Source organism: Barbus barbus (assembly GCF_936440315.1).
Source record: "Barbus barbus genome assembly, chromosome: 38".
Classification (NCBI taxonomy): Eukaryota; Metazoa; Chordata; class Actinopteri; order Cypriniformes; family Cyprinidae; genus Barbus; species Barbus barbus.
The window spans coordinates 7,190,693-7,205,632 of NC_136716.1; the positions used below are offsets into that span (position 1 = coordinate 7,190,693).

At 36.4% G+C, this 14,940-nt stretch overlaps 1 protein-coding gene across 2 annotated transcripts in view; it reads left to right on the plus strand.

Moving 5' to 3' along the window:
* Positions 1-13,764, plus strand: part of LOC306858062 (retinoic acid receptor alpha-A) — a 190,443-nt gene extending 176,679 nt beyond the window's left edge. Inside the window, exons 4-9 of one of the 2 annotated variants that reach the window (XM_079398439.1) lie at positions 2,188-2,329; positions 8,358-8,518; positions 9,467-9,643; positions 10,653-10,857; positions 12,172-12,330; positions 12,462-13,419. In XM_079398439.1, coding sequence (XP_079254565.1) covers positions 2,188-2,329; positions 8,358-8,518; positions 9,467-9,643; positions 10,653-10,857; positions 12,172-12,330; positions 12,462-12,664 — 1,047 coding nt within the window. In that variant the 3' untranslated portion in view covers positions 12,665-13,419. Of the gene's footprint in view, positions 1-2,187; positions 2,330-8,357; positions 8,519-9,466; positions 9,644-10,652; positions 10,858-12,171; positions 12,331-12,461 lie in introns of both variants that reach the window. The other variant, XM_079398440.1, reaches the window with a different exon arrangement.
* The last annotated feature ends 1,176 nt before the right edge of the window (positions 13,765-14,940 follow it).

Here is a 14,940-nt window from a genome sequence, read left to right on the forward strand (position 1 = left end):
AGTTAACCATTTTTTGTTAGCAACTTGTAGTGTATTAACTATTTGTTTGCAACTTGATGGGTTGTCCACTTCTATGTCAAGCTACTTGAATTTAAACTTTTCATATGGTAAAGTAGTAGTTTAAGTACTACTGTACATAGCTACACTACAAGTTTTAAGTGACATGTTCAAAACTATCTGAATGGGTTGCGGTTCATTCTAGTTAACCATGCTGACCCGTTATACACATTCCCTTTTCTCTGTTCTCAGTGTGAGACAGATTTTTGACCTTTCTCATGTCCAGAGTGCATTGGAATTAATAGATCTGGATGAGACTTATGAATGTTAAAAGTAAAACCATTAAGAGATTACCTTCAGCAAGCTCGTTGAATTAGCCTGCCTGCATGTGTCCTCATCCTTGAGTTCTGTCATTAGTGATTTTTGCTAAGGCCACTGTTGCCACTGTGACTTTTACACACACACACACACACACACACACGTTTGTTTTTGTGAAAAGTGGAGACATTCCATTGGTGTAATGGTTTTTATACTGTACAAACTGTATTTGCTATTGCCCTACACCTAAACCTACCCCTTACAGGAAACATTTTTACTTTCTCAAAAAACTCACTCTGTATGATTTATAAGCGTTTTGAAAAATGGGGACATGGGCCAATGTGTCCTCATAAATCACCTTCTCCTTGTAATACCTACGTCATACCCATGTCATTATACAAATTTATGTTCTCATTTGTCACAAAAGCATGCACACACACACACACACACACAGACATATATGTATATATAGTATATATATATATATATATATATATATATACTTTGGTAAGGTTACTTTTAAAATGTATTTCATTCCAGATTGCAAAATACATGCTTTAAAAAGTCATTTGTAAAGCATTTCCTTAGATTACTCAGTTTTAGTAACGATCTAAATACTTTGGAATACTTAAGGTAAGGGGCTGTTTTTATGTTAACAACCTGAATTGCATAAAATCAGTATCACGTTTGCAATCGTGCTAATATTTGGGAAAACAGCAACCTTCTTCCTCGATTGATTGCTTAACTATACCATTTGTTATAAATATAGAAAAACTAGAAGTCATACAGACAAACCTATTGTGGCCCTGTAGTGCACAACACAACGAAATCGCCAAAACACACCACACCACACAAGACTCATTTTGTTGTGTTGTGCTAATTTCGCTGTGTTGCAACTTGTTTCCGTAGTGTTGTGCTAATTTCATGGTGTCGCAGCTTGTTTCTGCTTTGTTGAGGATATTTTGTTGTCTTGTGCACTATTGGGCCTCTGTACAAACCTCACTGGCATTGCATGAAAAAAATGTCTGTGTGGCGTGAGAACAGTGTTGGGAGCCCAGGTTTTCAAAGACTGAGAAGAACTTACTTTAATATGCTTTTTCAAGTTTAGATGTTCCTTTAAAGTCATTAGAAGTCTTGTGGCAGGTAACCACAGGTTTTGTGGCATCTGTTGAGCTCCTGTGTTTGCAAACGTTATCTAATGGAGTATACTTTGTCTGTTTTGGTTGTATGCATATGCTAAGCATTCAAAACTGAAGTATATTTTTGGGTTTAAAGGAATATTTCATCCAAAAATTGGAAGTCATTGCAAACATGTTAATGTACCATATTTGGTGTGCTCTATGTATGTGCATTGAAAAAATGTTTTACATGATTAAATTCCTAAATTAATTCTGTTCATCATATAAACTTATTATGTTTCTTCAGGAGATTTGGATTACAATGCTTGAATCGCATGGATGATTTTTACAATCCCTTTATGAACTTTTTGAAGCTTGAAAGTTTTGGTCTTATAATGAGTTATATCTCTCAAGTTTCAATAAAACAAAATTTACTTTGGTGTTTTAAAGATAAACAAAAGTCTTGTGGGTTTGGAATTAGAAAATCAACCAACTATCCTTGTAAGTATAGCCTTCCCCACAGCTTTTTGAAAAGAGGCTTTTTTCTATCTAATTGATCAGACCTAGAGTTTTTGCTGGTTGACGTTAAAGGAAAACTAAAAAAACCAGCAACACTTTACCATCATTGCTATGAGTTTTGAACGGGAAAAGCACCATGTGAAAGTTAAAATCTAGATGTTTTGACACATGACTGGCACTTTCTTGCGTCTCTTGGAGTTTGTCTCACAGTCCTATTTGTGTTGTTTGTGTTTAGGGTTTCTTCAGGCGAAGTATCCAGAAGAACATGGTCTACACGTGCCACAGAGAGAAGAACTGCATGATCAACAAAGTCACCCGCAACCGCTGTCAATACTGCCGGCTGCAGAAGTGCCTGGAAGTGGGGATGTCCAAAGAATGTGAGCAATGCATCAGAAATACTCCCTCCACAGCTGAAGAACTCTTGCCAAAATATTAAATTGCAAGTAGAGATATAAGTACACACACACATACACACTCACAGTCAGTGCCTCCCTCTGGCTATACCAGAACACGTCTCCACACTGCTAGGTGCTGTCATACTTGAGAAGTTAATTGGGAGAGGTGAGAAAATACACACACACACACACTCAGAGGTCTACAGCAGAAGTTGTGGATGTGTGTTTGTTCAGAAATCTTCCAGACAGATTTGACGCACTCTCACCATCAAGTGGATGTGAGTCTCCACTGCAGCAAGAGACACAAATAGTGCATTTTATAGAGGGATTGAATAGGAAAGAAAGAAAGAAAGAAAGAAAGAAAGAAAGAAAGAAAGAAAGAAAGAAAGAAAGAAAGAAAGAAAGAAAGAAAGAAAGGAGACAAAGAGAGAAGGAAAGAAAGAGAGAAATAAAGAAATAAATAGTTACGACTGGTAATTTGCACTTTAATTTATTGTGATGAATAATATAAAATAATAATTATTAGTTATGCACCAAAATATTTTTTTTTTTACTAAAACAAAATGATTGTTAATCACACTCAAATAAAGTTACACACACTAAAATAATAACATTTCTATTAACCTTGTAATTATATGATAATGTTACTACACAAATTTGTTGAAATACTTTTTTAAAAATTAAGAAATTGCATTTACTAAAAAAATTAAATTTAATATTTTAATAGTAAAATGGTGGCTGTAATAACTTGTTTCATATACACTTTATTCAAACATAGATTAAATAATTGTTGTTAAATATATATATTTTTTTATTATTATTTAAGTTCCTTCAGTGTTCATGTGTATGTCAAGCTTGACATTATGGACAAGTCTGACAGATACATGCACATGGATGTCTAGCAGGCATCATGGTGAGATTGAGTTGCTGTGCAGGTGACCCATCAAATCATTCATAATGACACGACACATACTCATTTCATTAATGTGAGTTCATATGAATTCACACCTCTTGACTCATGGTACATTTACAAAATGATGCACAGCAGCATTTTCACACTTCACTTCCTGCATACATTTGAAAGCACACAACATCTGTAATAAAACACACACACACATGCATTGATTTTTAACACAACATGCTGGGTTCTCTCTGCTCCAAATGCATTAGACTCACAACTCATCTGCCGCTGCTGAGGAGGACGAGAGATTGTAAAATAAGAGGAGTGGAGAGTGCGGGAGCGGAGGGAGGAAACATTGACATTTTTATCTTTTCATTGAATTTCATCTTTGTGATGGACGATCTGTCAGCGCTTTAATTTTCTCCTCTCAAATTATCCCTGTCAAGAGCCTCAAGCGCACACACACACACGTCCTGAACCAGACATATGTGAGCATTAAGGCCTGTTCACACCAAGACGAAGGTTTATCATGAAAATTTGTTGCGAAAAAACATTTAAATTTGAATCAGTAATTCTTGATGCATCTGTTCAGACTGACATGAACATTTGCCGGTTGTCAGTGTAACAGAGGGGTTCTAAAGTCTTTTCCATCACACTTTGAAGAAAACAGCCGACCAATAAGATTTGCGCTTTTGGTCATGTGCCAGCAGCCGCTGCTGTTACATAAAACTATGACTTGGTGGCACTTAGTGGATATTGAGCGACTGTTGTTTTTGTTGAAATTAAGGTTGCAACTAGCCACACTGTTAGACATTTCAAAGGATTTTTGCCAGTTAGTTACTGTAATTAAGATTTACAGTTGCAAACTGTATTTGATTTACAGTTGCAAATTGTACTGTAAAAAAATCCAATTCATCAGTATACTATAATTCATTCATTTTAATATAAATTTCATTAGATTTTATCATTTTTATATAGAATTCACTTTATTTTTATTCTACATAGGTACTACTGGCATTCAATTAATACAGATACAATAATTATAAAATATTAAATTCTTTATTTAAAACATTGCATGTATAACACTTAAAAATAGAGTCTTCCGACGCTGGAACAGTATATCTTTTCACCATTTCTCCTGTCTTAGGACATTTTGCAGTGCATTATGTTGTATCCTCTGGATTTATCCTCACAAAGAATCTTTAGGAAACAGAGACATAATGGGGAAAAATGACAAGCAGCCAAAGAATACATAGCCATCTGCAAAACCCAGGTGCTGCTCCAAAACGTGGCCACCACCTTTGCTCACCATCCACTTTGTTAGTGACAGAAATGTCTTCTCTGAAAAAGTAGAAATGGCACACTTTTAAAAGGCAAACCCCATATAGAATACACAAATCTCTCAAAACCATAGTTGTTCTCTTACCATGAATTATCAGTCTCAAGGTGGCTGGCATGCTCATGTCTTTCTTGATGCTTCATTGCAGTTGCCTTTAAATCACAAATAGAAAAAAATGCATTAAATCTTAAATTTCATTATAAACTATAACAAACTAATTCTAAAACTAGAAAGGCAGCTAGCCATAAAACTTGTTTAACCTAGCTACCATACAATTTTATTTTCTCAGTAGGCTACTGGTCAACATTAACTACTAACACCTGAACAACATTTCACATTAGTTAACCTAATGTTAATATAAGCGTTGCTTGTTAAAAATAATTTTAATTCCGTAACTTAATTCAATACGCTGACAAAAGACAGTGCAGTTTACCATAGTAAAGTTTGCTACCGTCATGTTGACTGGCAAATGTTACTAGGTTAAACTGGTATGCAAAAAAACTGAGGCAAAAACACAGACAAAAGTACATATATTTTTACCTTGCTTGCTGGTCTTATTCTCTCGTAAGGTGCACTGACACAGCGCAGATGTTCTCTGGAACTCTTCCACTCTTGGGGGTTCATCCCCGGGCAAAACCCTTGGCGCTACCCCGCTGGATCCGTGTCTTCCTCGGACGCGAGTGGGGCGGCGCGACTCGACAAAAGACAATATATAACCGATTATATATACTATCTACAGTGGATGCGGACAGTAAAGTGATGACCCGGTATATTTCTGACGTACAGATGCACTCCAAGTGCTCGTGCTGTTTCTGACATGAAGGACAAATGATTTGCCAAGCGATGTAACACATCCAGTGTAGTCAGTCCCAAGCTGTTGCGGCGTTGTAGACACGGTGTAGGGCAAATTGTGTCAATCCAAATGTAAGAAATGAGGAAAATAAAACAACCTCAATAGAATGGCGCCAAAGAGGCCATTATGGCAATTACAGTAGTATACAGCAATTCAAAAAAAATACAGTAAGTCTCTGTGTGTGTGGTCTGACGTCACAGGAAATTCCCTTGATGCAAAGGGTATTACAGTTATTTACTGTAAAGGATATTTGCCGTACTGGGTGAAATACAGTAAATAACTGTAGAAATTACAGAAATGTCTAACATTGCATTGTTTTTTGATCCATTAAACTATAGATTTTTTTTGGAATAGTCAAATAATCAAGCATTTTTTTTTATTATTATTCAATTCTGTTTTAAAGCTTTACGTATGAACACTAAATTGTCGTGTAGGTTTGAGTATTTGTAGTAGATGAAACTGCGCCTCTGATTCACACGCACAACAAGCAGACTTCATATCTAAATTTAGTCATATTAATCATATTCACACACGCTAGTCCATATTGGGATAAAGAGCATAACAATTCCATCACACGCTTGAGGTATTCGGCCAATCACAACGCACTGGATATCGTGCCAATCTGAGCACACCTTGCTTTTCAGAACGATGAGCTTTGTAAAAATCAATGCGTTTCAGAAAGGCAGTGCAGAGAGGAGAAACAATTAATGTACGGAATGTGGAGAATAATGTGTTTTTTTGAACCTTAAACCACGTTAACATATTGCATTACACCAAATACACAAAATAATGTTATTTTTAGCATCGACCATATGACCCCTTTACGTTTACAGCCCTATTTTTGATTTATTCATACAAAATTTGCCGAATTCAATGATATTCGACGTCACACAGTAAACTCCATTTTAAAGAGTGGATTATGCTTCCATGTTTCCCCGCATCTCTGAAATGATATGGTCCTCCTTCAGCATATTTTTGAAGATGATAATGAATCTTACCAAAATAATCATAATTGAATCAGAGCAGATGTTTACACCCCTATCAGTGTATTAATTGATATTTACACCCTATCTATATTTTTGTGTGTATTGTTTTAGCAGTTATGCAATGAGATCACAATACACAGGCCCAAAAACCTCTACGCAAGTGCATTAACATAGGCACTTAAATTCAGTTTCACACATTTTTTCAGTCTGAAATGCACCAAAGCACACTTCATATTGCAGCTCAGGTTTTAATAGTACAGATATGTACTCTATTGTATGTAACTCTATTGGCCCCTTGGGTTTGTTACTGCCACCGTGACTCAAGAATGCATGTTAAGTATATACAACTGAACTGTGCACTTGGCATTTGCATACTTGCGTATATCACGTTTCTGGCCATATCGTCACCGATTGCTGTATGTAAAAATCACCTTTCCAGGAACACACAAAATACTCATCATACTGCTGGAGAAAGAGATGTTTCTTGCTCTCTCTCTCTCTCTCTCTCTCTCTCTCTCTCGCTGCAGGTCTCTCAGTAACGCTTGTGCATGAGTGATGGTGCAGCCAGGCTAATAGTTCTTTAATGACTTCATTAAATTGTGTTTTGCGGCTTATGATCGCTGTGCCAATCTGTCATAGGGGCTAATGTAGGCACGTTAAGATAGCCCACTTTTATTTAGGAATTAATTCCGCATCTCCAGAGGCCTGAGAGAGGGATGCAGTGAGGGTCCGAGTGTTTGTGGGGATTGGAAAAAAAATAATGCTATGGTATTACAGTTTGTGTGTGTGTGTGTGTGTGTGTCATATCATGAGATTAGATTAGCTCTGGGTCTAATGAAACCTGTGGTGATCTATCAGCATTATGTACGACTTCATCCACCCGCTCTATTCATCAAACTACTAACACACACCCCGCAGAGAGAGAGAGAGAGAGAATGTGTTTGAGATGGTACTGATGGTGGGGGTGTGATGACATTTCTGCTTCCTGTCGTTTTTCTTCCTTTAACACTTTTTTTTTCTTTCTCACCTTTCCTCCCCTCGTGGTTTGTCTTCACAGATGTGATGTGTTGGCTCTAACACGTTTCCTCTATCTGTCTGTCTCATCTCACTCCAGTACTGCTGCTTACTTCTTTTTCTCCTTCATCTCATCCCTCTTTCTTTCCTATCTGTCTTCTTGTGATCTCTTTTCTTTTCTGCCCTCTTCATTTCTTTCTAAAATGGCATGGCGACACATCTCACTGTGATAGCAAACGTATGTTATGATGATGTTTAAATATTGTAAAATACACCAATGTTGAATAAATAGTAGTAAAAGTAATATTAGTGGTAGTAGAAGTAATAATAATAAATGCGTGTTCTTTTCGGCCCACTTCATTTTCTCCTGAAATTACATGTCACTGATACCCACAGTGTGTTATCATACAATTTATGATTAAATGTGATTAAATGATTTTAGAATGTAATATTATAAACAACACCCATGTTCAATTAAAAATAACTTCTTACTAATATAATATTTTATTGTTATTATTATTATTGAGCTATTAGTGCTTGATAAAAATATGATTCTATTTAATAAAAATATTCTAAAATTAATTATATTATTATTTCTGTATGCAAAGCACATGCAACTTAATATTTTTAATGAGAGGGCGAAAAGTTACTGGTTACATGGTGCAATATTCTTTACCAAATGTTACAGTTCTTACAGAAACATGATTTAATTCAATTATTATTATTATGTTGTTTATTGGGACAATTCATTGTAACAGCTTAATATCAGCTTAATATATCTGTGTCAGAAGTACATGCATCTATGAATGTCATCTGAAGATCAAGAATTGTTATTAAAAAGAAGAAGAATTAAGAATCATTAACAGATATTAGAATATGTACAATCAATATTGCCGTCTGTCTTTTTGTCTGTGCAGCGGTGAGGAATGACAGGAATAAGAAGAAGAAAGAAGACAAAAAGCCAGAATGCACAGAAAGCTACACGCTGAGCCCAGACACAGAACAGATGATTGACAGAATCAGGAAAGCCCACCAAGAGACCTTCCCCTCGCTGTGTCAACTCGGCAAATACACCACGGTAAGAGCATGTGAGGGCTGAATCATGTTTACATGTTTCAGTAAATATATATGTAGGAAAACATTGCTGTTTGTTACGATGTGTTATATTGGTTCATATAAATGAAAATGATTAAATACACCATCATTCCGGGATGTGATTTTTCTGTATATTTATGAAAAAATACTGTAATTTCCTATCTGAGAAGGTAGAAATGGCCTTAAACAATTACGGAACAAACTGCTGCTGAGTTTTTCAATTCACTTAATAAACATATAGTCTAAAATGCATGCCTCATTTTGCAGTAAATGCTGCTTCACATGAACTCCATCTCTGCAAATGCTGTAAATATGATAAAGATAAAAGCCAAAATAAAAACTCTATGGTTTAATGAGTGAAAGCAAATAAATGAATACAGCCATAAATAATCATTTTTAGTTATTATTGTAATTTCACTGTTGTTCTGTAAATTATTATTATAATTTTTTTGTCTCTCTCTAATCATGTCTGATCGTTCTTCCGTGAATTATTTTTACTGTTTTGTTAAAAATATTAAGATCAATAAGAAGTATCCGAAGATATGCATTAAATATCATCAAAAGGCTGATTGATAAATATTGACATACTTTAGCCATATCACCAGCCCTATTGAAATCATTGGATTACACATAATGTGGCATTTTGACTTCTTCACAACCTAATAAAATCTTCATATGTGAGGATATGACCTCGCTGTTTTGGCTCTGTTTTGGTTTTGAATTAATGAGCTGACACTGAATGATGAATCAATACTGTAATTACAGATATGTGCCAGTTTGTCAATAACTCCCAGAACTCTGATTCTACTTCTGTTTACAAGCAGACTTCACTAAAGCTGACAGCCAGAGTTCATGGGCCACTCTTTCAGCCTTTATGGATGCGGTTATTAAACATTTACCATAGCTGAATTTTGTCTCTCTCTGTGTATAGAGTAACAGCTCGGAGCGGCGTGTGTCATTGGATGTGGATTTGTGGGATAAGTTCAGCGAGCTCTCCACCAAGTGCATCATAAAGACGGTTGAGTTTGCCAAGCAGCTGCCGGGATTCACCACCCTCACCATCGCAGACCAGATCACGCTGCTGAAGGCCGCTTGCCTCGACATACTGGTGAGAACATACTCTTAACCTGACTTTTGCTAAGCCTGCACTGGCTCAGACCTTACAACGGGCTACATTACGTCACTGAAGCTAAATACGTACATTTGGCCTGTTGAAGGTTGTAGGTTCAAATCCCACAAGCATTCCCTTGTGAAAAATGTGTTTAATAATACTCCCTGTACACTAGTAAGGTACTTCTTTTAAAATTATGGAAATTAAAAGGTAACTTAAAGGGTTAGTTCACCCAAAAATGAAAATTCTGTCATTAATTACTCACCCTCATGTCGTTCCAAGACCTTCGTTCATCTTTGGAACACAAATTAAGATATTTTTGATTAAATCTCTCAGACCCTGCATAGACAGCAACACAACTGCAGTGTTCCCAGGTCCAGAAACGTAGCAAGGCTACCAGAATACTTTTTGTGCGCAAAGAAAACTAAAATAACATAATTTATTCAACATTTCTTCTCCAAGAGTTACCGTCTTGTATGTGCGCGCTATCAACGTAATCAGCGTTCAGGTGAAAATGCGCGCATGCTGAATGTAAACAGCGCTGATTACGTTGATTACATTCTGGGGAAAGCACACACATGCATCATGGTACTCTCCAAAATGGCGGAAGACAGTAACTCGGGGAGAGGAAATGTTGAATAAATAATATTATTTTTGTTTTTTTTGGGTACAAAAAGTATTCTCGTAGCTTGGCAAAATTGGAACTTTCATTTTGGGGTGAACTATCCCTTTAAAGACAAATAATTCAAAATTCTGTCATCATTTACTCGCCCTCAAGTTGTTTCAAACCTGTATGAGTTTCTATCTTCTGTTAAACATAAAAGAAGATATTTTGAAGAATATGGGTTAACCAACATTTTCTTGTCCGTGTTGACTTCCATAGTATGAAAGAAAAAAATACTATGGAAGTCAATGCGGACCATCAAGTTTTTGGTTACATTCTTGTTTTGTGTTCAATATATGCAGAGTTAAGACCAACACATATCCTCTCTGTTTTTGTTTTTAGATTCTGAGGATCTGTACCCGCTACACACCTGAGCAAGACACCATGACGTTCTCTGATGGGTTAACGCTGAACCGAACGCAGATGCACAACGCCGGCTTCGGTCCGTTAACAGATCTGGTGTTTGCCTTCGCCAATAAGCTACTACCGCTAGAGATGGATGACGCAGAGACGGGACTGCTCAGTGCTATTTGCCTGCTCTGTGGAGGTACAGTACACACACATGCTGTGTATTATGACCTATGGGCTGCTTATTAAAGATGCAATAGGTCTTTTTGGTGTGCCTTGCATACATAAAGGTCACATACTGTGCACAGTGTTATATGCTGGAGAAATATATATGATTGAAATAATTAAGACTGTTTTAATGTAAGAAGTCTCATAATTATAATTACAAGGCTGTATTTATTTGATGAAACAAAGTAAAAACCATAACATTGTGAAATATTATTATAATTTAGAACTGAGTAAAGAACTATTTTCTATTTAAATATATTTCTAAATGCTATTTATTCCTGTGATGGCAACGCAGAATTTTCATCAGTCTTTAGCCATTATTCTTTAGTGTCACGTGATCTATCCATGTTTTTTTAATACATCGACCTCTAGTGCCATGCAGTGCTTGGTGGTGGTGTTGCATCTGCTCATATGTGACCCTGGACCACAAAACCAGTCTTAAGTTGCTGGGGTATATTTGTAGCAATAGCCAACAATACATTGTATGGGTCAAAATGATCTATTTTTCTTTTATGCCAAAATTCATTAGGATATTAAGTAAAGATCATGTTCCATGAAGATATTTTGTAAAGATTCCAGATTTTTAAATAGTTGTATCCTAACAAACCACACATCAATGGAAAGCTTATTTATTCAGCTTTCAGATGATGTATAAATCTCAATTTCGAAAAATTGACCCTTACGACTGGTTTTGTGGTCCAGTGTCACATATAACATATAGTGAATATATACTGTATGTATTTTATGATGTCATGAAAACATGGCCAGTTCGTATTTCACTACAAAGCTAAAAAATAAAAATATTTAATGTAGAATTATTCAAATAATTTTTAAAGAAACAAATGTTTTTGTCTTGTAAAATCTTCATAAAGACAATTAAATATTTATAAAGTCCCTTTAGTATTTATTGTGCAATTTATATGATATAATAATATAAATGTGTTATCTAATGTATAATTTTATGATATTTAAAAATAATAAAAATAAATATATATGTCTACAAAAATCATAATTAAAGACTGTAAAATAAATACAAAATAAATAGATTTTAAAAAATCATTAATGGTAACAAGAATTCCGGCAGAACATATAGATAATGTAACAATACAAAATAATTCTACTCTAAGCACTTTTTTTTGGTTTTGGGTTCTTGAAAGGTTTTTTGAGATTCACCTCTAAAAGTATTCATCTCCATGATTTTGCTCAATCTGAATGTGTTCCTATAAGCTCTCAACCTATGAACTTTGTGAGCTAAATGTGAAGTGTTGTTTGTTGGTTTGTGCAGATCGGCAGGACCTGGAGGAGGCCGATAAGGTGGACGTACTGCAGGAACCGCTGCTGGAGGCACTGAAGATCTACGTGAGGAACAGGAGGCCACACAAACCTCACATGTTCCCTAAGATGCTGATGAAGATTACCGACCTTAGGAGCATCAGTGCCAAGGGTGAGTCCCATTCATTCACATGAATCATTCCTGGATGAATTCTAATCCTTGTCCATTTTACTGCAAGAAAAATTAATGTGCAGCTACATGAAATTAAAATGAAAACAAAATGAATTTTCAATCTCTCACAGGGGCAGAGCGTGTGATCACCTTGAAAATGGAGATTCCCGGCTCCATGCCTCCTCTCATCCAGGAGATGTTGGAGAACTCTGAGGGTTTGGAGAGTTCCTCAGGTGGGATCAGTTCACGGGCCTCCGGCGCTCCTCCAGGCAGTTGTAGCCCCTCCCTTTCTCCAAGCTCCGCCCAGAGCAGCCCACCCACACAGTCACCATGACAGCCGTCATTGCTGCCATCATTAGCCACTTACCGACTACTGTGTGCCCTCCCCGACACGACAACAGACATGTTCAAAAGCACGCGCTCATATTGTCGCTCCTCGGAGACTAAGGGGGGGATCAAAGGTGTGTCGCCGGAATTTTGTTGTTTTCTTTCCTCAGATCAGACTGTGATTGTATTCCTCCTCGATTTCGCCACTCCGTTGCCGAGTCCCTTTGGATGAAGGGAGGAAAACCGCTGGAGGGTGAAGTCAAAATGCGCAAAAAATGAATGGACAAACGTGTAGAAGGAATTAAAGGACTTTTCTTCTGTTTCGATTCTTATGGCCTGGACTTCTGTTTCAAATGACCAGAGACTGATTTCCTACAAACTAAAAATATATATAAATATATAAAGAGAAAACGTGGAATGACTGTGATTGAGAACAGAATGCAATGTGGACTTGATGTAATGATGCAAATGTATTTCATCACTTTTTCTCTTTATCCCTCTGAAAGGGCAAGGAGTGAATTGTTTTATTTCAGACTGATGATGATGTTTTTCAAAACATTGAAAAGACTATTAATTTCCACTCACAAAATTGTGCACAGAAGATATAAAAATGGTTGCAACAAACACCATTTGTGTGATGTTCTTCTTGCTCTTTGTGTCTTTTAAGTGACTAGCAAATACCTGAAAGGTTCATATCATATTTTAATACAGTGTGTTTTGCTTAGTAATATTTGGGAAATAAAGTATCGACAAAGCTGCCACACAAAGTTTTTTTGAGAAGTTTGTGCTGACAAACTGTTTTGAACCACTGATACAAACTCCAAAAACACTTTTGTTTTGCTCAGATTTAGTTCAACATGATATCACACCTTTTTGTTCTTTTATTTATTTAGCATATTGGGTCCTTCATTCTAGAGGGCATTTGATTGGACACAAAGTAGTATTACTTAACTACAGTATTTTTGATCTGTGACCATAAATGTTAACACAATAAATGTATGTCTTCTACCAGTTAGTAAAAATACCCCTCAAAATGTTAACATCAAACAGTTAAAACATCAACAGTTCCATATTATTGTTGGAAATAAATTTCGGCCATTTGTTTCTAATGTTGGGATTCTTAGGAAGGATCTGCAGAGCTGTAGGTGCTACACACAAGGTTTGACACTTTCATTTAACACATTTAACTCTCATTTAGCACTTGGAATAACACATTTTTCTATTTAGGAGTAATCATATCTATCTTACTTTATCATTATACTGAACATGACTGGTTGGAAAGGTGCCAAAAGGTGTATTCATCTGTCTGACATCACACATTTGCAAAAGTTAAAAACAAGATGTTTTTTCAGCTTTGTCCTAATAAATGTTGTTTTTATTTTTTTGTACTGATGAAGAAGCTTTAGGTTCTGAAAGTTGACAGAACAGCTACTGCACTACAGATTTCTACCAGTTTGTTTTGTAGAATCAGAATGAGCTTTATTGCCCGGTTTACACATACAAGGAATTTGTTTTCGTGACAGAAGCTTCCACAGAGCAACAGAATGAGTGACAGGACAAAAAAAAAATAATAAAAAGAAGAATTAAAAATAGAACAAGTTAATAAGGAATAACAATATACAAATTGACAATTGTATGTACAGGTATATAACAATAGACAGTTTTGTATATACAGGTATATTATGTGCAATTTAAAATGTAGACTAAGTTAATAAGTTTATAAATAGTGTGTGTTCCATAATTATTGTCAAGTGTTCATGAGATGGATTGCCTGAGGATAGAAACTGTTTCTCTGCCTGGCCTGTTCTGGTGCTCAGAGCTCTGTAGCATTGACCAGACGGCAGCAGTTTAAAGAGGGAGTGTGCTGGATGTGAGGGGTCCAGAGTGATTTTACCAGCCCTTTTGCTCACTCTGGATAAGTACAGTTCTTTGAGAGTAGGGAGGGTTGTACCAATGATTCGCTCAGCAGTCCAGACTACCCTCCGTAGTCTTCTGAGGTCAGATTTGGTAGCTGAGCTGAACCAGACAGTTATTGAAGTGCAGAGGATGGAGTCAATGATGGTGGAGTAGAACTGTTTCAGCAGCTCCTCTGGCAGGTTGAACTTCCTCAGCTGGCAAAGAAACTACAACCTGTGCTGGGCCTTTTTAACAATAGAGTCAGTGTGATTGTCCCACTTCAGGTCCTGGGAGATGGTGGTGCCCAGGAACCTGAATGACTCCACTGTCGTTACAGTGCTGTTCATGATGGTAAGTGGGGGGAGTGCAGGGGGGTTTGGGGGGGGG